Source organism: Anser brachyrhynchus (genome assembly GCF_964034855.1).
Source record: "Anser brachyrhynchus genome assembly, chromosome: 26".
In the NCBI taxonomy this organism is placed as follows: Eukaryota; Metazoa; Chordata; class Aves; order Anseriformes; family Anatidae; genus Anser; species Anser brachyrhynchus.
This window is the reverse complement of record NC_137719.1, coordinates 2,649,228-2,672,094: the sequence shown is the minus strand read 5'-3', so window position 1 is coordinate 2,672,094 and position 22,867 is coordinate 2,649,228. Positions and strand designations below refer to the sequence as shown.

The window sequence follows — 22,867 nt, the reverse complement described above, 5'->3', positions numbered from 1 at the left end:
GGCGCCCCCTCTCGTGAGGGCAGGTCCGGCTCCGCAGCTCTTTCCATGGGGGATTTTTGCCTCTTTCCATTTTTCTTTTTTTCCTGTTTGGAGAATTCACGGCCACAGCCAGCCTGACGCAGAGCTCCTCTGCACAGGGGCCTGCGCTGCGCTCCCGACGCAGCTTCCACGAGATCCCAACTCCTGCTCGCTAAAAGCCAAATTTCCCCACAAAATTCCCCTCCCTGGCTCTCGGTGTGTGCCCGGAGCTTGGCTTCGCAACGGAGCAGGGAAGTCTTTTTTCCCACCTACCATCACAGCCGCCCCAATGACCTGCAGCGGCTCCCGGGAGGAATTTTGGGGCTTTTTCCACACTATTTGATCCCAGCCGTTAGCAGCGACCTTCCCCTCTGAGCCCCTGGGCAAAAAGCCGCCCCTCAGCCCCCCAGCCCCGACCGAAACCCGCACCGGGGGGGGCACCGGGGCCACCCCAGCCCCACCGTGCTCCCCTTTAGGGCAACACCGGCCTTTATTGGGGGAATTTCCTGCGAAAAAAAATAAAAAAAACACCACACAAGGGCGCCCCCTCGGCGTCCCGGGGGTGAATTCCCCTCAGGCCGGGCTGGGAGCCGCGGCCTCTCCTCACGGGGGCGGCGCTGGGGCCTCTCAGGGGGACGGACGGGCGGGCGGACAGACGACGGCCACGGGGCCTGGATCACAACCGGGGGCCCTCCAGAGGCCGTCCCCGGTGCCCGGTTCCCGTCCCCGGTTCCCCTCAGGGCCCCTCAGCCGCCCTCCCCCCCCCCCCCCCCCCCTCACAAACAAACAACCCGGGGGGCGGGGAGAGAGAATGGGCGGGAAAGCCTCTTCTCCCCTCCCATTGGCTTCGCCGCATGTCTATCCTCCCAACCCCGCCTCCCTCAGCCGGATCGGCTCTTTCTATTGGCTCTCCAACACGTCACTCCCCCGCGCCGCCCCCTCCCCTCAGCCCTGCGTGCCGTGTGCAAAGCTAAAAAAAAAACCCCACCGGCCGTTAAACGGGTCGAGGGGCGGGGCCAGCAGAGGGAGCTGGTCGGGAGGGGGTAGCAAGAAGCCGCTCGCCGATTGGTCCGAGCGGGCCGTTCAAATAAGCACGGCGCGCCGTGATTGGCTGCGGGGGTCTCGGCGGCGGGCGTCGCGCTCGGGCGGGTCATTGTCTGGCGGCTCCTGAGGCGGCTCCAGCGCGGACTCGGGCGGCGGAACCATGGTGAGGGGCGGTGGCGGCCGCCGGGCTCGGCCTGCTCCCGGTGGGCCCGGGGGTGGCGGGGGGGAGACCGGCGAGGAGCCGCGGGGGGACCGGGGCCGGGGCAGGGGCCGGGGCTAGGCCCTGTCGAGGGGCCCCGGGCTCTGTCACGGCCTCCGGGCCCTGTCCGCGGTCCCCTTGCCGCTCGCAGCGCCTCCGGTCCTTTCCCGGTTGGAGTCGCGGGGACGGCGGCCCGGCGGCGGCCTGCCCCGTGGTACCGCACGGGCTCCTGGCAGCTCCCAGCCCCCCGCGGTCCCGTGAAGAGGCCCCGCGCGGTGCCCCCGGGCTCCCCCGGGGCTGCGTCACACCGGGGGGTGACCCGGGCGGCCCCGGCCCTGCCGCCCCCGGTGGCTGCTGGGGTTTGAGCTCCTTCGTTCTCCGCGGGGGCTTCCTGAGGGGGGGCGGGGGGGGGTTGGGGAAGGCAGCTGGGGGTTTAACCCCCTGCGGCACCCGAAACTCGTGGGGAGGGTCCCGCTTCTGCTGCTCCCGGTGCTTGTTTGCTCCCGGTGCTTGTTTACTCCCCGTGGGGCCGTGCTGCTGCCGGGTTTAGGGCCCGGCTGCCGGAGCTCGCGCTGGGCTTTGGCTCTCCCCGAAGCACAGGCAGGGGTGGCAGCTCCGGGCTGGAGGTCGCCAAGCTTGTTTTTTTTTTTTGTTTTTCCTCCCTTTCCGCCTCTCGGTGCCGGGGTCTGTAACTTAGAGCGAGCGGCTGAGGCCAAGGAGGAGCCTGCGCTGGCTGAGGTGGAAGTGCCGGGTGAAGTTATGCAACCCTCACCTCCCTGCGCCGCTGGGCGCCCCGTAACCGGTGGCTGTGGACGAAAAACTTGTTCTTTTAGCAAGTTTAGGGAGGGGGACGCGCTCTGAGAAGGGCTCAGTGCGGCATCGCCAGGGAGAGCTGTGGGGCCGGGTGTCACACGGGTGCTGTTGGTAAATACCACCGGAGGTGCTGCGAAACCAAGCTGAGAATGGCCGCCAAAGTTTGTTTTTCTCCTTGAAAACGCAGCCTTGGAGGCACACGTTTGTAGAAGGGATGGAAGCAGCTCCCTGCTGCCTCAGAAACAGAGCGAGGTGTGTGGGGGCTCCCATCGAGCGGCTCCCTGGGGCGACAGGGACCTGTGCACCCTCCCCCTGCTCGCTGGGGGAGTGAAGCTGCTGGGGCCAGGGCTCGTCCTGGATTTAACAGGTCCTGACTCCTCTGGAGAGAGAGGCAGTGGTGATAGATTTAATTACTCTGGTTCTCCGCTAGTAAACTAGCGAGGCTGCGTTCCCCGCTTTGCTTCTGCGCTGGGTTATGAGTGCTGCGGCCTTCTGCGGAGCTTTTCCTCAGGAAAACTCCAGGGTTCAGGGATGTCGATGGCCAGCGTGTTTCCCCCAGATGGGCAGGGGCTGACAGCTCGACCTGGTTTGCTTGGGGTGAGGGACTCAAGTGAAAGCCGAATGCACCGCAGGTGTTAATTCCTGGGATTTTCTGGACAGTGCATGCCGGGCGGCGTAACCTGCCAGCCTCCTCCAGCCTCGCTTCCCGGGCAGAGGAAGAAGTCCCCGGGCTCAGGAGGAAGGCCGTGATGAGCTGCGATGGTGGGCAGCCGGCGCGAGGCTTCTCCTCCCCGGGATGGGGACAGCTCAGGACTCGCGGCCCCTCGTGTCCGACCCCTTCCCCTTCTGCTCGAATAACGAGCGAGCAGGAAGCTGCCAGCTGGGGGGCCCGACAGGGAAGTCGCGGCGCTGGCCAATAAAAGCTCACAGTGCGAGCACCCAGTGCTCTTTTCCAAAGCTGCCTCGCCAGGAAAGAGAAGCCCAGCCGAAAATATCCCTCCCTGAGTCTTCTGCGCCAAGTTTGGAGGCCTTGCACTGACACGAGGAGCTCAGCTTCCTGCTCGGGCTTCCCAGAGCCGCACCAGTGAGGGGATCCTCAAGCGTGGTGCCTCAAAATGCTTCGCACGGGTCTCCCCGAGCTCCCTCGGTGTAAGGAATCTCGCCCTCGCTGCCCTCCCGAAGGAACCGGAGCAGGCCGCTCCCCAAGGAAGCCCCGTTTCGGTGCCAGCTGCCAGAACGCCGCGCGCTTACCAGGTGCCAGCTTTCCCTGAGCAGGGAGGAGCGGCCGCGGCCTCGTGCTTCACGCTGCAGGAAGCTGGCCCCGGCTCCCCCACCTCGCCCAGCACCGCTCCGCTTCCAAATTAAACACCTTCCCCGTGCAGCTTGGCGTGCGTCTTTGTGCTCTGTGCCGGGGCCCAAAGGGAGCTCTGGATCCCGTGGCCACTTCCCGCAGGGCGGGACGGGCGGCTGCTGGCTGGCCCCAGCTCGCTTGCAGCCAGCCCTGCTCCCATCGCTTTCAGAATGGGATGGTGTTGGGGTCAGGACGGCCCGGCCCGGCCTGGCCCGCACCTTAACTAAAAATTGCCTCCCCTGCGCCCCTCCCAGCCTCCGGGAGGCTCTTCCCGTCAGAATTAGCGACTTCAGGCTTGAATTAGCGCCTCGCTCCCATGATCCTGTTTAGGCAGATGTGAGAGAGCCGCCCGCACGTGGCCGCTTCCTCCTCGTTCCCCCCCTGGCTCCCAGAGCCGCACTCGAGGCTTTGCAGGACGCCTGTGGCAGGGAGCAGCTCCCAGGAGAAGGGATCACCCTGGAAACGCGCGGGGCTGAGCCGCGAATCCCGGCGTTCAGAAAGGCGTGCTGCCGCATGCCCGACGGGAACCGACCCCAAATCCTAGATTTCTCCCAACTGCTGCCGCGAAACAACAACTGCTCTCTGCTGGTTCTCCCCTGTTTGCCGCCTTCTGGAAAAATAATGGGAATAGCGGTAACAGGAAACGTAAAAATTCCGCTCGCCTGGTAGCGGAAACGCACCCGGGGCTGCTCTGAAAGCAGCGGGCCCGGCAGCACGCGCGGAAAATTATCACGGGGTGGGGGGCGAAAACCGAGGCGGCTTCGTCAGTGGGCGCGCTCGCAGGGGCAGGACTAACGAGGGCTCTGTCTCCGCAGGCTGGAGGTAAAGCTGGCAAGGACAGTGGCAAGGCCAAGGCCAAGGCGGTGTCCCGCTCCCAGAGAGCCGGGCTGCAGGTAACGTGCGGCCGCCTCGTGGTCCCGGGCTGTGAAACGTCGCGGAGGTAACGAACCTCCTGCGTCCGAGGGGCGGGGTGCCACAGCCCTTTTTTGTTTTCCCCTGTTTTAGCACAACGACGGCGGGGCACTTCTGCTGTTGTCGTTTCTTGCCCCGCTTCCAGCGCCGCCCTGGCTGTGGCGGGGCGGGGAGGCCCTCGTCGGGGGGGGGCGGGTGGGGGCGCTCGCTCCTGGCTCTCAGTGGGAAGGATCCGGCCTGGGGCTGGCCTGGAAGGCTGCGGGCGTCGCTTGGGGGTTGCGGGGTACCACAGCGGGTGCGTGGGGGGGCTCTGCTGGGCCATTCACCCAGTTCTGTGCCCCTCTCCCCTGTGTGCAGCGCTCCTCGTCGTTAAACGGGGGCTAAAATTTGTCTCGGTGTAGGAACTCTGTCCCGGGGCGGGGTCTGGGGGAAAACGGCCCTGGTGCAGCCCGGTACCGGCACGCACACGGGGCGCGGATCCAGTACCTGGTGCTCACCCCGTCTCCGTTGCTTCCTCTCCAGTTCCCGGTGGGCCGCATCCACAGGCACTTGAAGACCCGCACTACGAGCCACGGGCGAGTGGGCGCCACCGCCGCGGTGTACAGCGCGGCCATCCTCGAGTACCTCACCGCCGAGGTGAGGGCGCGGCGGCCGCTCGCCTTCCGGGAGCAGGCTGACCTGTGAGGGCATTTAATCCCAAGCTGTCGGGTTTCGTTCTGGTTTTATTCCCCGACAATTCTTGTTGCGCTGATTTTCGTTTTGGGGAGGCGGCTGGGGTTTCTGCTGGGTTTATAACGGGGGGGAGGCTGTGAGGGGGGAGGGGGGAAAAAATTCAGGAAGATTTTCTGGAAAAAATTCTGGTGACACGGGGACAGGCGGGCGCGGTGCCAGTGCTCCGCACGCCCGCCGGCTCCAGCGGCGCGTGTGAGGAGGGGAAGAGCTTTCGGCTCCTCCTGGCACTTGGAGGTGCTCTGAGCCCCCTCTGAGGCTCGCGGCGCTGCCGGTCTCTCGCCAGGTGCTGGAGCTGGCAGGCAACGCTTCGAAGGATCTCAAGGTAAAGCGCATCACCCCCCGGCACTTGCAGCTCGCCATCCGCGGCGACGAAGAGCTGGACTCCCTCATCAAAGCCACCATTGCTGGGGGAGGTAAGCGGGGCCGCGGGGCTCCTCCGCTCCTTCCCCTGGCCGTGCGGAGAGGCAGGAGGGTATTTTGGGGTGGAACTCAGCCCGGTTCGCCAGTGCGGTCGCTTTGGGCTGGAATCCGCAGCGACGGGTGGCGCTGGGGAGCTGCTGAGAGCTCGCCCCTCAGCTCCGGGCTTCCTCGCTGCCGCTCCTCGCGGGCTGTTGGATTGTTTTTGGTTTTTTTTCCCCATCTGGGCTTTCCCAGGTGCGTGGCGAGCGGCGTGCCTGCCCCGCTGCGTGCCGGGGGGGTCCCCGATCTGCTGCGATCCTCGCACCACCTCTCTGAGAGGCTTCTGCTGGGGCAGCCTCGCTCCTTCCCGAAGCGTGGGCCTCAGAGCTCAGCTTCTCTCCCCCAAACCCCGCGTCCTTTAGCGTGGGGGGAGCTGCCTCCCCCTCCAGGACGGCAGATTTATGGCGGGACGGGAGGGAAGAGGGAATTCCCTGCGGCTAAGCACGTTGTGATGCCGGCGGCAGCCCTGACGCGTTGTTCTCCCCGCAGGCGTGATCCCCCACATCCACAAGTCTCTGATCGGGAAGAAGGGACAGCAGAAAACCGCGTAAAGGAGTCGTAACCAGCCCGCGTCCTCCCTGTCGTTGTACTGTAACCGGGACAGAAGAAAGCCGGGGATATGTGGAATTTTTTTTTAAGGAATAGTTCGATGGAAGAGCATAGACAATTGACTGTAGACAGGAGCAAACATTTGTATGGTCTTTAGGTTCAAAGTTTGACAAAAAGTTACCTTGTCACGTGGCGGCGATTCGTGTGGTGATTGGCTAGGTTTCTCCCGTGTGTTTTATACAAAAATGGAACGGATAAACCATTTTTTACAAAACCCGCTGTCGGCGTGTGGTGTTGAGGGCCTGGGGGGGTGCACCGTGGCTCTTGTAAGCCCCGGGGGGGTGGGTTTAGGTGGGGCTGTTTCCGTGGGAGATAACGCTGCGGGGGTGCGGCGTTATCGCGGAGCTGGAGGAAGGCGCTGAGAAGCGAGATGGGGAGCCAGGTCCCGCCGGGAACCTCCCCGGGCTCCTTTCCAGCCTCCGAGAGTTGCAGCACCCGCGGGGGGGATGTCAGGAAAAGTGGGGCACCCCCCCCTCCACTGGCACCGGGGCCTCCAGGGGCCCCCCGGGCCCTGGGTGGAGGTCTGGGTGCGGCGCTTTCCCACCCCAAATGCAAATAGGGGCGGCCACGCCCCCTATGCAAATGTGCGGGTGGGAGGCCCCGCCCCCAGCCCGTGTAGCTGGTGGGGTGGGGCGGGAACTGGCCTGGGGTGTCCATCTGTCTTAATTATGGGGGGTTTGGGGTGTCTGTCTGTCCTAAATGTGTGGGTCCAGGGTGTCTGTCTGCCCTAAATATGTGGGTTCAGGGAGTCTGCCCTAAATATGAGGCTTGGGGTGTCCATCTGCCCTAAATATAGGGGGTCCAGGGTGTCCATCTGTCCTAAATACGTGGGTCTGCGGTGTTTGTCCCTCCTAAATCTGAGGGTTGGGGTGTCTGTCTGCCCTAAACATGTGGGTTCAGGGAGTCTGTCTGTCCTAAATCCATGGGTCCAGGATGTCTGTCCTAAATATGAGGGTTGGGGGGTGTCTGTCTGTCCTAAATGTGTGGGTTTGGGGTGTCTGTCTGCCCTAAACATGTGGGTTTGGGGTGTCTGTTTATCCTAAACACGTGGGTTCACGGTGTCTGTTTGTCCTAAACAGGTGGCTTTGGGGCGTCCGTCTGTCCTAAGCATGTGCTCCGAGGTGTCTGTCTGTCCTGGGCGTGCAGGTTCCGAGGGTTTGTCTCTCCCAGGTGTGTGTAGGGCGCTGGGGTGTGTCCATCTGTCCTGGTCGCTATCTGTCCCAGGTGTGTGGGTCCTGGCTGTCCGTCTGTCCTGGGTGTGGGGATCCCACCTGGACTGGGTGTCTGCGGGCTGGCTGGCTGGCTGTCCTGGGCACGTGAATCGTGGGTGTGCATCTATCTCGGGCATCTGTCCTGGGCGTGCAAAGCGTGGGTGTGTATCTATCTCGGAGATCTGTCCGTCTGTCCTGGGATTCTGGGTGTCCATCTACCTGGAGCATGTGGGTGCCAGGTATCTGTCTGCCCTGGATGTCTGTCTTGGATGGGGGGGGTCCCTGGTGTCCATCCCTCTTGTGTGGGCAGGTTCCTGGTGTCCTTCTGTCCTGGGCACGGATCCCAGGCGTCCATCTGTCTTGTGAGGGGCTCCTGGTGTCCATCTGTCCTGAGAGCGTGGGTCCCAGGTGTCCATATGTCTTGTACAGGGGTCCTGGCCGTCTGTCTGTCCTGAGCAGGCAAGCCCCTGCTCTCCATCCACCTTGGGGGGGGGGGGGTCCGCAGGTGTCCGTCTGTCCTGCTCGAGCAGCTCCCCCCACGCACCCCGCTGTCCATCCGTCTGACCTGCCCCGTCCGTCTGTCCTGACCCCACACCACGGGCCCGCCCCGTGGCCGTGCTGGCGCCGGGGAGGCAGCGCCGGGCCCACACCTGACCGCGGGGCAGGGCCGGGCGGCGGCGGCGGGTGCGGGGCCGGCCCCAGCGCTGCAACCCCCGCGGCCCGTTGCGTCAGGCGGCCCCCGCGCCCGGCACAAGATGGCGGCGGGAGGCGCCGGGCCTACGGCGGGGGAGGGGGGGGGGTAACCGGGGCGGGCGGGGACGGGTCGCGAGGGCGGGGGGGCGAGGCCCCGGTGAGGCGGGGGGGCCCTGGGGGGGGGTGGAGCACCGGGGGGACGCCGCGGGCCGCACAATGGCGGCGCCTCAGGCGCGCAAGATGGCGGCGCCCGGGAAGGGCCGTCCTCGCCGCCCGCCCGCCGCCGCCGCCGCACTGCGCGTGCGCTGCCCTTTTCCCCTTCCCCCTCCCTTCACGGCCGTGCGCATGCGCCCGCCGCGCCTCCCGCCGCCGGGCACAGCGGGCGGGTCCATGTGGCCGGGCGGGGGGGGAAGCGAGCCGGGGGGAGCCGCTCGGTGCCCGCTCCGCCGCGGGGCGAGGGCACGGAGGGGCGCCCCGGCCGCGTTACACACTGAGCTAACGGCTCGCTTCCCCGCGGGCTGCTCGGAGGAGCGGCACCGCCGAGGGCAGCGCTCGGCGTTACGTAACCCGCCCCCCCCCGCCCGCCCCTCGTGGTCCCGCCTCCCCGCCCCGCGGCGCGCGCTGTGCTCGCCATTGGCCGGCGCCGCCGGGAGGGGCGGGGCGAGGAGGATATAAATAGAGGCGGGGCGGCGGGCGCCCTGCTCAGTCCGCCGCGGCCGCCGAAGCTGCTCGCCCTCGCTCCGCCCGCCGGCTCCGCCCCGCGCTCTGCTCTCCGCCCGCCCGCCTCCCCGCCGCCATGAACGGGCAGCTCAACGGCTTCCACGAGGTGTTCATCGAGGAGGGCACCTTCCTCTTCACCTCCGAGTCCGTGGGCGAGGGGCACCCAGGTGCGGGCCCGGCCGGGCCGAGGCGGGCAGCGCGCAGGCGCGAGGCCGCTTCAGCGAGGGGAGGGGGGGAGGAGGAGGAGGAGGAGGATAAAAGGGGGGGGGTCGCGCGCGCGGCCGGCTCGGGGAGGGGAGGGGGGAGGCGATGACGCCACCGGGCGCGCGCGCAGTGGCGGGGCGGCGCGCGCCGCATTGCGGGCCCGGCGCGCACGTGGTTCCCGCGTGGGGAGGGCGGGGGGGCGGGTGAGAAAAAAGGGGGGGGGGGGGGGGGGAGGTTTTGTGGTCCCCCCCCCGGTGGGGGCTCCGTGCCCGCCCTCGGGGTGATGCCGCCGGGGGGGGGGGGGGCCGGCCGTGAGTCACCGCCGTGACTAAGCAGCTTCCGGGCCGCCCTGAGCACCGGGCGGACACCGGTGTGTCCCCCCCCCGGGATGTACTCCCCACCCCGTTCTCGGCCCTTCGGCATCCTCCCGGGCTGCCCCCGGACCCGGTTATCTCCGTTTTTGGGCACACGCTCGGGAGCAGCCTCCAGCAGCTCTGCCCCCCCCCCAACCGAATCCCGTTGTCATCGTTTTCCAGCCCCCAGCTCTCCCCCCCCCCCCCCTCCCCGCGGCCGCCCTCGTGCTCCTTCCCCCGCCCGGCACCGGAGCTGCGGGGGCCGTCACGTGCCGGCGGCGGGGCAGGAGAGGCGATGAAGCAAGGCGGGCACGAGGCACGGCGTGCCCCTCTTATCGCCCCGCGGGTTGAAGGTCCGTCCCGCTGCCCTTTCACCCCGGGCAGGGGCGAGGGGAGCCTCCTGCAGCCCCCTCCCCGCTGCGGCGCGGCGCTGGCCTCTCCTCCTCTCCTAAATCCGCCCCGAAAGGTCGCCGCCAAGGACGGCGAAGCTGTCTGCTTGCTGTGGGGCCCGTCCGACGCCCTGCAATAAAGGGGGGGGGCTCCTAGCCCCGAGTAAAGCATCCTGGGTGCTGGGGGGGGCTGGGCTGCTGGTGGGACCCCATTTCCCAGGCTGGGCACACATGGGGGCAGCCGCAGGCACCAAAGAACCCATTGAGAGCAGCCCGCGGGGCAGGATTAGGGCAGCCGGGGCGGTGCTGCCCGGCCCCACGGTGCCATTTCCCTCTCAGCGGTGCCGTAGGTGGCTGAACCTAAGCCCTGACCCAAATGTAACTCGAGCTCCGAGGGTTTAATGGGCAAATGCCTGAAATTCCACGCTAATAACCCGCAGCGGGGACAAGGAGAACGCTGTGTTCGCCGGCTTAATGGGAGGCCCGTGCCCAGCTCGGGCAGCGCAGCGGCTCGCGCTGGCAGCTTACCGTGGAAGCTGCGGAAGGAAGGGCCGCGCCACGCTGACGGCCCCGTGCCTTCTCCCTAGATAAGATCTGCGACCAGATCAGCGATGCCGTGCTGGACGCCCACCTCAAGCAGGACCCCGACGCCAAGGTGGCCTGCGGTGAGTCGGTGCCCGCCCGGGGAAGCGGCGCGGGGCGGGCAGGGCCGGGGCTAGGGCTGACCTCCCCTCCCCTCCCTTCCTCTTCCTTTCCCTGCAGAAACGGTTGCGAAGACGGGGATGATCCTGCTGGCGGGCGAGATCACCTCCCGAGCCGTCGTGGACTACCAGAAGGTGGTTCGGGACACGATCCGGCACATCGGCTACGACGACTCCTCCAAAGGTGCGTGCTGGGGCCGCTCCCTCGCGGCCAGCGGTGCCGGCGGCCCCGCTCAAATGCTTTTCCCTCCTCAGGCTTCGACTACAAGACGTGCAACGTGCTGGTGGCCCTGGAGCAGCAGTCCCCGGACATCGCGCAGGGCGTCCACCTGGACCGCAGCGAGGAGGACATCGGGGCCGGCGACCAGGTGAGGCTCGGGGCCGCCTCCCGCCGCCCGCGCTGAGCCGGGGGGCGCCGAGCTGGAGCACGCCTCTCCCGCAGGGCCTGATGTTCGGGTACGCCACGGACGAGACGGAGGAGTGCATGCCCCTCACCATTGTGCTGGCCCACAAGCTGAACGCGAAGCTGGCCGAGCTGCGGCGCAACGGCACCCTGCCCTGGCTGCGCCCCGACTCCAAGACGCAGGTCAGGGCCCTACGAAGGCCCCGCTGCGGCCGGCCCCGTTGGAGCTGCCTCGCCGGGGACCCTCGGGGCTGCTCCTCCGCGTCCCCCTGAGGCTCCGGCGTCTCCTCGCAGGTGACAGTTCAGTACATGCAGGACCGCGGCGCCGTCATCCCCATCCGCGTGCACACCATCGTCATCTCGGTGCAGCACGACGAGGAGGTGTGCCTGGACGAGATGCGCGATGCCCTGAAGGAGAAGGTGATCAAGGCCGTGGTGCCGGCCAAGTACCTGGACGACGACACCATCTACCACCTGCAGCCCAGCGGCCGCTTCGTCATCGGTGGCCCCCAGGTACGGCGGCGTCCCGGGGGCCTGGCGCCCCGCCGGTGCGGCACCGTGTGCCGGTGACGACGCCCTCCCTCCCCGCAGGGTGACGCCGGCCTCACCGGCCGCAAGATCATCGTGGACACCTACGGGGGCTGGGGGGCCCACGGCGGCGGCGCCTTCTCCGGGAAGGACTACACCAAGGTGGACCGCTCGGCCGCCTACGCCGCGCGCTGGGTGGCCAAGTCCCTGATCAAGGCCGGGCTGTGCCGCAGGGTGCTGGTGCAGGTGGGTGCCGCCACGGCCCCGTTCCCCGGGGAATGCTCCTCGTGCTGCCGGTGCCTTGATTCCCTCCCATCCCTTTGTGTCCCCCTCCCTCCTCAGGTCTCCTACGCCATCGGCGTGTCCCACCCGCTCTCCATCTCCATCTTCCACTACGGCACGTCCCAGAAGAGCGAGCGGGAGCTGCTGGAGATCGTCAAGAAGAACTTCGACCTCCGCCCCGGGGTGATCGTCAGGTAACGCGCGGGCGGAGCGCGCCGCGGGGGCGGGCGGGGGGGCGGCGGGCGGGTGGCAGGCGCCGAGCGCGCGCGGTCCCCTCCGAGCGGCTCCGAGCGGTGCGGCCGCGGGTGCCCGAGCAGAATTGCACCCGGCCGGAGCCAGCCGCCCGCGGGCACCGCCTCGTGCCGCCGCTGGCCATCGGCGCCGCCTCTTCCGCACCTGGAAAACGGCCGAGGTAAAGGCCAGGAGCAGCCTTTGGGCTGGGACACGAGCCGCTTAAGCCGGAAGATAAGTGCTTTTTCGGGCGGACCGGGTGCTGCTGAGGGGTAAGTATCCGCCGGCAGCTGAGCGCCGCGCGCTTGCAGCTTCTCCGCCTTGTTGGGGGCGGCCGGGGAAGCTGCAACCGCCCCGGGCAGGGGGAGCAGGACAGGGCAGGCGGCGCCCGGCCCCGCAGGCAGGGAGGTGTGAGCGTGGCGGTGCCTGGACCCTCTCACTGAGCGCGGGACTTGTATATTCCAGGGATCTGGATCTGAAGAAGCCCATTTATCAGAGGACTGCAGCCTATGGCCACTTTGGTAGGGACAGTTTCCCCTGGGAAGTTCCCAAAAAGCTAAAGTACTAAAAAATAACAAGTGTTAGGCTTTTTTCCCCACTCCTGTTGGCGTAGGCTACAGAGAAGCTTTCAGGCTCTGGGGGAAAGAGCTCCTCTGCCCTCAGCTCTCCTGTCCTCCCTCTGCTCTCGCCCACCGCTGTCTGTCGCCAGGATTTCGGTTGCGTGGGGACCACACGCGGCCTCGTGCCTCTCCCCGGGCCCCCCCGGCCCGCGGGGGCGAGCCCCCTGCCCGCCCCACGGCTGCTGTGCACCCCCCCCCCTTGGCTTCTTTTTAATCTCGTGACGTCTGAGCTCCGAGACGGTGCCCCCCAAACTCTCGCTGTCCCGCGGGGGCTTCCCCGCGCCCCCCCGGGTCCCGCCGGGACCTCACTGGTGCTGGTTTTGTTCTTAACCGGATTTTAACCTCTCCGCTCCCACCTCTTTCTCTCTTCCCCTCTCGGAGGACGTACGTGACACGGGGCTGGGGGGGGCAGGCGTTAAAGCCGAGCCCACCCCCGTCCCACATGCGGGTTTGGTACCAGAGGAAACCTTTTTCTTTCTTTCCTTTCTTTTTTTTTTCTTTATAAGAAAGCTGAAGTTGAACCCACAACTGCACAACCCCCTCCTCCCGCCCGAGCTCTGCGCTGGGGGGGCTCGGCCGAGCTTTTTGGGGGGGGAAAGGGGGGGGAATCGGCCCTTCATACTTGAACGTTTTTTCTAGTGGTGTATTTATTGTGTGCTGAGGCGCGGGGCGTGAGTACAGAGAAGCCCCCGGGCTCAGACGGCAGCTCTTGATTTTCCTGAAAGCCCCCCCCCGCACCCCGACCCCGCCTTTCCCCCACCCCGGGAGGCCGCGGCGGCCTCCGAAACGGGGTGAAAAAGGAGGGGATTGGGTCGTCCTGGGGGAGATGGATGGGGGCAGGCAGCCTGGGGTGGCTGTCCCCGGGAGCGCGGCGCATTTGGCCGGTGTGGTACAGAGAAGCCGGCTTGTTTACCTGCCCGCCCCGGGGCCCGCGCCCCAGCGCCCGCCTCAGTGGGGTGGGGGTGGCGGGGGGGGCTTTCTCTCTTTTTCTCTCTCTTTTTTTTTTTTTTCTCCTCTTAATATTTTTCTGGAGGTTTTATTACGTTTGTTTCAATTTCACTGATTCCAAAAAAAAAAAAAAAAACCGACACGAAAACCGACTCAATAAAACTGCTAGGTTCTACCTCCCTGCCTCAGCCTCTGCCTGGGGGGGGAAGCGAAGGGAAAAAAGCGTGCGCGCAGGGTGGGTTTAAAAAAAAAAAGAGACTTTATTGGGGGCGCTCAGAGCTCGGGGGGCGCCTGCCCCTCGCCCTCGGGCCGTGCGCCCTCCTCTTCCTCGCCGCGCCAGTTGGCGAAGGCCACCTCCTGCGCCAGCTGCTCCAGGGGCGGCCGGCCCAGTGCCAGGTTGCGCAGGGAGATGAGGGTCATCAGCGCGCTGCGGGGAGCGAAAAGGTACCAATTGAGGGGGGGGGTGCAACAAAAAAATGCCAAAAAAGCAGATTTTGGGGCTCACCTGCGCCGGAAGAGGTAGTACTTCCTGCGGAGGAAGCGGTGGAGGCGCTGGCCGAGGCTGGCCTCCCGCCGCCGCCCCAGCTCCTCCAGGCGCCGCTGCCGCCGCAGGAACGCCGCCACCACCGGGTCCGTCGGGGCCCCCGCCGCCAGCGGCTCCCCCAGGATGGGCCGCAGCTCGGGGGGCAGCGGCTCTGTCTCTGCGGGGGGCGTGGGGCTCAGCTTTGGGGTGCATGTGGGGATTTGGGGGGCTCCCCACCCCAGGTTTGGGGGATGTGGGGCTCAGTCTTGGGGTGGTGTAGGAATTTGGGGGTCACGGGGCTCAGGATCAGGGTCTGTGAGGATTTGGGGGGCTCCCCATCCTGGTTTAGGGGGGCGTGGCGCTCAGTATCAGGATCTGTGGGGATTTGGGGGGCTCCCCATCCTGGTTTGGGGGGGGTGGGGCTCAGTTGTGGGGTCTGTGAGGATTTGGGGGGCTCCCCACCCCGGGTTTTGGGGGGCCAGGGCTCACCTGTGCCGTTCTGCACCCGCTCTCGCAGCTCCTGCAGCCGCGTCAGGTTCTTCTCCAGCGCCAGCGCCGTGGTGTTGACGTAGGTGTACATGTAGCAGGAGGGCTCCGGCGACACCGTGTGCACCTTGTGGTACTCCCCGGGGGGCACCTTCCGCAGGGGGGGGATGGCATGGGGCCGTCAGCCCCCCTAGGACCCCCCCGACCTCCCCCCACTCACCTGCAGCCCCTCGCCCTCCCGCAGGCTGTGGTTGCGGCGCTGCTCCACCAGCTCCACCAGCACCTCTCCCCGCAGCACCCGCAGGCTGGTGTTGCCCAAATCCTCGCTGACGAAGTTCTCCAAGTGCAAGCCTGCGCCCGACAGCGAATTATTTAGGGGCTGGGGGGGGGGCCTGGCGAGCTCCCAGCCCCGCTCCCCGCGCCCTCACCGGGGAAGTCGGCGATGAAGACGACGTCCGTGTGTCCGTCCAGGCCGCTCTCCAGCTCCTGCAGCCGCTCGCGCCACGGCGACAGCTCCAGCAGCAGCGGCAGCAGCCAGGGCGTGCGGCGCCACGGGGACCACTCGGCGCGCACCAGGTCCACCCGCGGGTCCACCAGCCTGCGGCACGGCGCTGTCAGAGCCCCCCCCGGACCCCACAGAGCCCCCCGCTCCCCCCCCCCAAAACCCCAGCCCCCCCACCTCTGCTGGAAGCGGTCGTTGATGGAGACCCAGATGTCGAAGTAGATCTGGGGCTGGGAGATGTTGTAGCGCGGCAGGATGGCGCTGAGGCACGTCGAGTACTGCTTCAGCATGTCCGCGTGGTCCTTCCAGCGCCGGCTCTGCGTGAACACCTTCTCGGGGGACCCCCCCCCAAAAAAATATCACCGGCTGGGCCCCCCTGCCCCCCCCTTTCCCCCACCCCTGCCCCCCCCGCTCACCCCCGGCTTGAGGTAGCCCACCTCCCCGGTGAGCCCATCGCGGTACGTGATCTTGACGTGCTGGTGGAAGCGCGAGTGCACCATCATGTCCCACGAGTAGCCGTACAGCCCGTTGGTCCAGTTGTTGTAGCCCTGGGGGGGCGGCGGCAGGGGTCGGTGTCCTGCCAGCCCCATGGTGACAAGGACGGGACCCCCAGTGGTGTCCCCGTACCCACATGTGCCCCCCCAGCATTGTCCCTCTTCCCCTATGTGCCCCCAAGAAACGTCCCCATACCCCTATGTGACCCCCACCAGTGTCCCCATATCCCCAGCTGTGTCCCCACGCCCGTATGTGCCTCCCACCAGTACCCCAGTGCCCCCACCAGTGTCCCTATACCCCTACGTGCCCCCCACCAGTGTCCCCATGCCGCTCAGCAGTGTCCCTATACCCCTACGTGCCCCCCAGCTGTGTCCCCAAACCCCCCAGCAGTGACCATGTGCCCCTATTTTCCCCCACACCAGTGTCCCCATACCCCCAGCGGTGTCCCCATACCCCCACCAGTGTCCCCAACCCCACATCCCCCCCCCCACCAGCCCAGCATCACCCTCCTGTGCAACACCCCCGCAAGCAATGCCCCCCCACATCGCCCCCCCACCCCCCCTTCACCAAAACCCCCCAAAATGCCCCCACCTGGGTGATGAAGTGGGAGTAGGGCAGGAAGAGCTGCTCCGCCACGTAGAGCAGCGTGAAGGCGGCCGCCAGGTGCTGCCGGGGACGAAGCCCCCCCCGCGTCCCCCCGGCTCCCCCCTCCCCATAGTGACAATCGGGGCTGCGCCGGGGGGGCTCGGTGCTGGGCAGCCCCCCCCGGAGCCACCGCGGGCAGCGGGCGCAGAGGCGCCGGGGCCAGCTGGCGTCGCAGAAGAGCCCGCTGCTGGCCAGCATGGTGTAGGAGAACATGCCTGGGGGGGCGACGGGACACGTTATTAGGGCCCCCCCGAGCCCCCCCAGCCCGTCCCCGGGGTGCTGCCCCCCCCCCCCCCCCCCTCACCGATGCTGAAGAGCTGCGAGTTCATGCAGTGGAAGTAGGTGACGAAGACGAGGGCGAGCGGCCGCGTGGCGTCGAAGAAGAGCAAGAAGCCGGCGGAGAGGTCGAGCGCCAGCCCCCCGCCGTGCACCACCAGCAGGCTGGTCATCTCCTCCGACAGCACCAGCCTGCCGCGTCACCGTCATTGTCACCGTCATTGTCACCCCCCTCACCCCCGGAGCCCCCCCCGGAGCCCCCCGCTCACCGAAAGGGCGCGAAGAGCCAGTGGCGCCCCAGGGAGCTCATGGAGTAGCCGCCCACCCAGTCGGCGTCCAGCTTCTTCAGCCCCGCGATGAAGTAGACGATGAAGATCTGCGGGGGGTCGGGGGGGGGGGGGGCGGTGAGGACAGGGGGGGGTGGCACACGCGGGGATGTCCCCCTGTCACCTGTGTGTCCCCGGCACCCACCTGGGCGCGCAGCAGGGTGTAGTTCCACAGGGGCACGTGGGCGTTGCGCTTCTGCGGGCGCAGGAGCCCGTCGATGGACCTGGGGGGGGGGGGGGGGACACGGCGCTGGGGGGGGTGTGGGGGGCAGGGGACACCGCCACAGGGGCACCGGGGCTTGTGCCACTTGCGGGGACCCCGAGCCATGAGGAACCATGGGGACACCAGGGCTTGTGACACCATGGGGGGGACCCTGAGCCACAGGGAACAACCACGGGGACACCGGGGTTTGTGTCATCCCGGGGGGACCCTGAGCTATGAGGAACCACGGGGACACCGGGGTTTGTGTCACCCGTTAGGGTACCCTGAGCCATGGGGACACCGGGGTTTGTGTCACCTGTTAGGGGACTCTGACACATGGGGAACCACGGGGACACCAGGGTTTGTATCACCCCACAGGGACCCCAATCCATGCAGAACCACGGGGACACCAGGATTTGTGTCACCCCTTAGGGCCCCTTAACCCAGGGGGACACCAGAGCCCATCCCACCCCCCTGGGGACACCGAGGCCAGTGCCACCCCCAGGTGACCCGCACCCATTACCCACCCCCCCCGGCACCCCGCACCCTCCCCGACCACCCACCCCAGCACCCCCACCCCTTATCCCCCTTACCCCACCGCACAGCATCGTTCCCCCCCCCCCCCATGTCCCCAGGCGTCCCCGTGTCCCCGTGCCCACCAGTAGCGGTCAGCGCCCACCAGGGCCAGCTGGAAGGCCAGCAGCCCGTAGAGGTACGAGTGGTTGTTCCACGTCGTCTTGTCCAGCAGCAGCAGGTACCAGTAGGGCCCCAGGAAGGCCAGGGTGCTCAGCCGGTAGCAGAACCCCACCATGATGCCCAGCGCGCCTGTCGTCACCCGCTGTCACCCGCTGTCACCCGCTGTCACCCCCTGCCACCCCCCATCCCCTTCGCTGCCCCGGCGTCTGGCCCCATCCTGTCCCAGCACCCGCTCCCCATGGGGTCCTGTGGCACCCAGCCCCGTGTCCCCGTGTCCTTGTCCCCATTGTCCCCCTGTCCCCATTGTTCCCCTGTCCCCGTTGTTCCTCTGTCCCCATCATGGTGGCCGCCCACATGTGCACTGTGCCCGGTGCCACCCAGCTGTCACCGTGTCCCGGTGTCCCCACGTCCCTGTCCCCAACATGGCCATCCCCGTGTGCCCCGTACTTGTCTCCATCCCACCCTGATCCATGTCCCTGTGTCCCCATGTCCCCACATCCTGATGTCCCTGTGTCCTGATGTGCCCATCCCCATGTCCCTACATCCCCCCCAAGTCCTGATGTCCCTGTGTCTCCATGTCCATGTCCCCATGCCCCCATGCCCCTCTGTCCCTGTGCCTCCACATCGCTGTGTCCTGCTGTCCCCACCCCCACATCCCCATGCCTTTTTGTCCCCATGTCCATGCGTCCTCCTGTCCCCACCCCTGTGTCCTGATGTCCCTGTGTCCCCATGCCCTGTGTCCCTGCCTCCAGATTTCTGTGTCCCCGTGTCCTGTTGTCCCTGTGTCCCCATGCCCCACGTCCCATATCTGGATGTCCTTGTCCCCATGCCCTTTGCCACTGCCTCCTGCTGCCCCTGTCCCCAAATCCCTATGTCCTGCTGTCCCCGTGTCCCCGTCCCCTTGTTCTGCTGTCCCCGTGTCCCCATGCCCCACGTCCTGATGTCCCCGTGCCCTATGCCCCTGCCTCCTGCTGTCCCTGTCCCCACGTCCCTATGTTCTGCTGTCCCCGTGTCCCCATGCCCCATGTCCTGACGTCCCTGTCCCCACGGCCCTATGTCCTGCTGTCCCCGTGTCCCCGTCCCCTCGTCCTGCTGTCTCGGTGTCCCCATGCCCCACGTCCTGCTGTCCCCGTGCCCTATGCCCCTGTCCCCCCGTCCTGCTCTCCCCGTCCCCCCGTCCCTGTCCCCGTGTCCCCGTGTCCCCGTACCCAGCAGCATGACGCCGTACACCAGGTACATCCAGTCGAGCGGCAGCGGCCGCAGGCCGGGCAGCAGGGGGAAGCGGCACACCTCCAGCCCGTCCAGGTACCGGTGGTCCAGCCGCGCCAGGCCCCGCTCCTGCGGCACGTCCAGCGCCATCAGCAGCCCTGGGGGGGGGGGGGGGGGGCGCGGCGGGGACACCGTGAGCCACCGGGGGCCGCGGCGGCGGGGTCCCGCTCCCGGTGCCCCGGTGTCACCGCCGCTCACCGAAGGCGGCCCGGAAGGCCCCGAGCGCGGCGGGGTCGCGGGGGCGGTGCAGCAGCCGCACGAGGCGCCCCCAGCTCGCCAGCTCCCGCGGCTCGAAGCCCAGCAGGCGCCGGGCACGGCCCGGGGGGCGCCCACCGGGGGGGGCCCCGCAAGGCACCGGGGGCTCCTCCGGTGCCGGTGTCGCCGCCGCCGTTTCCTCCGCCCCGCGTCCCGCTCGCCGCCGCCGGGCTGGGCCTGGAGGGGCAGAGGTCGGAGGTCAGAGGTCAGGGGGCAGGGGGCGCGGCGGGTCCCCGCCGCCCTCCCGGTGGCGCCCGGTGCCCGCACCCATCGCCGCCGCCGCCGCCATGGCCGGGTGCCCGCCCCCTCGCCACGTCACCGCCACGGCACCGCCCGGCGGCCTACGGCTGCCGGGGAGCGGGGGGGGGCGGGGGGGTGGGGGGCGATGCCCGGCCCCGCCCCCTGACCTCTGACCCCGCTGCGGTCACCGACCCTCCCCTCCCCTCCCCCACCCCCGCTCGCTGCCCCCCTGCGGCCCCTCCCCCAGCCCCGTGACCTCTGACCCCACGCCCCCTGCCCCCCACTCAACCCCCCCCGACCCCTGCCCCCCCCGTGACCTCTGACCCTTGACCCCTCCCGCTTTCCCCGCCCCCCTCACCCCCCGGCGACCCCGCGGGGTTCCCCGGCCCCGCCCACCGAGACTTGGCCCCGCCCACCGGGTCTGGCCCCGCCCCTTGGCCCCGCCCCCTGACCCCATCGTGACCCCGCCCCCTGCCCCCGCCCCTGCCCCGGGCGGTGCCGCCGCCGCCGCTCCCGGAAGCCCCGGGCGGGAACGGGACCGGGAGCGGGACCGGAGCGGGGCCGGGCAGCGGCTGCGGCCATGGTGAGCGGGGGGCGGGACGGGACCGGCACCGGGACCAGGAAATGGGGAAATGGGGAAGTGCCCCGGGGCCGTTGGGCTGCGGCTGCCGCGGGGGGGGGCGGAGCTGGGGGCCCTATGGGGTGCCTGGGGGGGGGTTGGGGTGCCTAGGGGCGCTTGGGGGGGGGTTGGGGTGTCTATGGGGGCTTGGGGGGCACCTATGGGGGCTTGGGGGGTGTCTGGGGGGAGCCATAGGGCACCTGTGGGGGCTTGAGGGGTACCTGTGGGTGCTTGGGGGGTGTATGGGGGGGCTATAGGGCACCTATGGGTGCTCGAGGGGTACCTGCGGGCGCATGGGGGGACGTATGGGGGGGGCTATAGGGCACCTGTGGGGGCATGGGGGATGTATGGGGGGGCTATAGGGCACCTATGGGTGCTTGCGGGGCTGTATGGGGGGTGCTATGGGTGACTGGGGGGTACCTGTGGGGGTTATAGAGCACCTATGGGTGCTTGCAGGGTTATATGGGGTGCCTATGGGGGTTATGAGGTACCTGTGGGTGCTTGGAGGGGGGTATATGGGGTGCCTATGGGGTGCTTGGGGAGGTTATGAGGCACCTATGGGTGCTTGGGGGTTATATGTTATGCCTATAGGGTGTTTGGGGTGGCATATGGGGCACCTATGGGTGCTTGGGGGGCACCTATGTGTGCTTGGGTGACTATATGGGGTGCCTATGTGCACTTGAGTGCCACCTATGAATGCCTGAGGGGATGTATGGGGTGCCTGTGAAGGGGTTATGGGACACCTATGGGTGCTTCAGGGGGTATATGGGGGACCTATGGGGGGTTACGAGGTACCTGTGGGTCCTTGGAGGGGTTACGACGGGCCACCTGTGGGTGCTTGGAGGGGGGTATATGGGGCCCCTATTGGGTGCCCAAGGGGTTATGGGGAGCTTGTGGGGTGCCTGGGGGTGTTCAGAGCCCCTGTGGGGTGCTGGGGGGCGCTTGGGGTGGGCGTGGGGCAGCTCCAGCTTCTTGGGGGCCTCTGTGAGCACCCACGGGTGCTGGGGAGGCTCCTCGGGGGCTGTGTGGGGTGGGCACGGGGCACCCGGGGGGGTGCCCCCCACCCACCGAGGCGGTGCCGGGCGCAGGCGGACGCCCCGGGGGGCAGCGAGCGGGTGCGGGACCTGCAGCGGGAGGTGGAGGGCGTGAAGAGCATCATGAGCCAGAACGTGGAGCGCATCCTGGCGCGGGGCGAGAACCTCGAGCACCTCCGCAACAAGACCGAGGACCTGGAGGCCACGGTGCGGGGACACTGCGGGGACACTGGGGACATCGCGGGGACACACGGCCGTGAGGAGCGGGGTGGGGGGGGGGTTCCGAGGTCCCTGTTTTGGCCACATGGTCCCCAGGGTGGCAGCGGGACCCCAGGTGGGGATGGGCTTGTGGGACCTGGGGTACCCCCGGAGTGGCACTGCGTCCCCAGGGGTCCAGGTCCCCAAGGTGGCACCAGGTCCCCAAGGGGTCCCTAGATGTGGGGTACCAGGTCCTCACGATGGCACCAGGTCCCCAAGGTGACACCAGGTCTCCAAGGGGTTCCATATGTGGGGCACCGGGTCCCCAAGGTGACACCAGGTCCCCAGATGTGGGACATGAGGTCCTCAAGGTGGCACTGTGTCCCCATGGGATCCCTAAATGTGTGGGACCGGGTCCCCAAGGTGATACCAGGTCCCCAGGGGGTCTTTGGGTGTGGGGCACCAGGTCCCCAAGGTGGCAACAGATCCCCAAGGGGTCCTTAGAATTGGGGCATCGGATCCCTAAGGTGACACCGGGTCCCCAGGGGTCATTAGATGTGGGACATCGGGTCCCCAGAGTGACACCGGGTCCCCAAGAGGTCCTTAGATGTGGGGCACCAGGTCCCCAAGGTGAAACCGGGTCCCCAAGGGGGCCCAGATGTGGGACACTAGGTCCCCAGGGGGTCCTTAGATGTGGGTCACCAGGTCCTCTAGGGGTCCCAGGTGTGGGACATTGGGTCCCCAAGGTGACACCGGGTCCCCGAGGGGTCCCAGATGTGGGACACTGCGTCCCCAGGGGGTCCTTAGAAGTGGGGCACCAGGTCCCCAAGGGGACACCGGGTCCCCAAGAGGTCCCAAATTCGGGGCACCAAGTCCCCAAGGTGAAACCAGGTCCCCAAGGGGTCCCAGATGTGGGGCTCCAGGTCCCCAAGGGGACACTGGCTCCCCGAGAGGTTTCAGCTGTGGGGTCCCCAGGTGGGTGCGGGGTCCCCGTGGCGGCAGCGGGGTCCCCCCGGCGCCCCCCCTGAGCCCCCCCCGTTTCCGCAGTCGGAGCACTTCAAGACGACGTCGCAGAAGATGGCGCGCAAGTACTGGTGGAAGAACACGAAGCTGCTCCTCATCCTCGGGCTGCTGGGCGCCGTCATCCTCATCCTCATCATCCTCCTGGCCTCGGGCGTCATCCCCACATAGGCTCCCCCCCCCCCCGCCTGGGGGCCCCCCCAGATGCAGCGGCCCCATAAACGCGGTGCTGCGGAGCCGAGCGTGGGCTGTGTGACGCGGGGGGGGGACGCGGGGAGCGGTGCCAGGCGGGTGCCTGGTGCCTGGGGACAAAAGGCGCCGTGTGACAAAGGGCAGTGCCACCCGGCGGGGGGCCGCGGCTGGGGGGGGACCCGGAAAATGGGGGGGCTCTGGGGGGGACACAGGGCTTGGGGGGTCCTGGGGGGAGCCGCACTTTGAGGGGGTCTCTGGGGGACCCAAGGCTTGGGGGGGGTTCTTGGGGGACCCCACACTTGGGGGGGGGGGGCCCTGGGGGGACCCAAGGTTTTTGGGGGTCCTGGGTGGGATCCGCACTTTGGGGAGGTCCTGGGGAGACCCCACACTTTGAGGGGGGTCCTGGTGGGACCCAAGGCTTGGGGGAGGGGGGGTCCTGGGGGGACCCAAGGCTTTGGGTGTCCCGGGG

The 22,867-nt window shown here is 67.9% G+C and overlaps 4 protein-coding genes across 4 annotated transcripts; 3 read left to right on the top strand and 1 right to left on the bottom strand.

Moving 5' to 3' along the window:
* The first annotated feature begins 1,086 nt into the window (after positions 1–1,086).
* On the top strand, positions 1,087–6,351 carry H2AZ2 (H2A.Z variant histone 2). The gene is made up of 5 exons (XM_080568415.1): positions 1,087–1,225; positions 4,241–4,318; positions 4,860–4,973; positions 5,353–5,482; positions 6,018–6,351. Exons 1-5 carry the CDS (start codon positions 1,223–1,225, stop codon positions 6,077–6,079), a joined length of 387 nt encoding a protein of 128 aa, XP_080424541.1. The 5' UTR covers positions 1,087–1,222; the 3' UTR covers positions 6,080–6,351.
* Positions 6,352–8,736: 2,385 nt separating this feature from the next.
* On the top strand, positions 8,737–13,595 carry MAT2A (methionine adenosyltransferase 2A). Its single transcript, XM_080568413.1, has 9 exons — positions 8,737–8,928; positions 10,295–10,372; positions 10,470–10,592; positions 10,664–10,776; positions 10,851–10,994; positions 11,106–11,324; positions 11,403–11,585; positions 11,682–11,815; positions 12,318–13,595. Exons 1-9 carry the CDS (start codon positions 8,838–8,840, stop codon positions 12,418–12,420), a joined length of 1,188 nt encoding a protein of 395 aa, XP_080424539.1. The 5' UTR covers positions 8,737–8,837; the 3' UTR covers positions 12,421–13,595.
* Positions 13,596–13,656: 61 nt separating this feature from the next.
* GGCX (gamma-glutamyl carboxylase) lies at positions 13,657–19,463 on the bottom strand. Its single transcript, XM_080568399.1, has 15 exons — positions 19,363–19,463; positions 19,039–19,272; positions 18,780–18,938; positions 17,535–17,700; positions 16,819–16,897; positions 16,617–16,723; positions 16,376–16,539; positions 16,018–16,286; positions 15,348–15,479; positions 15,109–15,260; positions 14,858–15,027; positions 14,650–14,780; positions 14,433–14,580; positions 13,926–14,121; positions 13,657–13,847 (listed from the first exon to the last, which is right to left on the bottom strand). The coding sequence occupies exons 1-15, from the start codon at positions 19,382–19,384 to the stop codon at positions 13,694–13,696; spliced, it is 2,283 nt and encodes a 760-aa protein (XP_080424525.1). The 5' UTR covers positions 19,385–19,463; the 3' UTR covers positions 13,657–13,693.
* A 295-nt stretch (positions 19,464–19,758) lies between these two features.
* Positions 19,759–22,442, top strand: VAMP8 (vesicle associated membrane protein 8). Its single transcript, XM_080568398.1, has 3 exons — positions 19,759–19,918; positions 21,043–21,195; positions 22,234–22,442. Exons 1-3 carry the CDS (start codon positions 19,916–19,918, stop codon positions 22,375–22,377), a joined length of 300 nt encoding a protein of 99 aa, XP_080424524.1. The 5' UTR covers positions 19,759–19,915; the 3' UTR covers positions 22,378–22,442.
* The last annotated feature ends 425 nt before the right edge of the window (positions 22,443–22,867 follow it).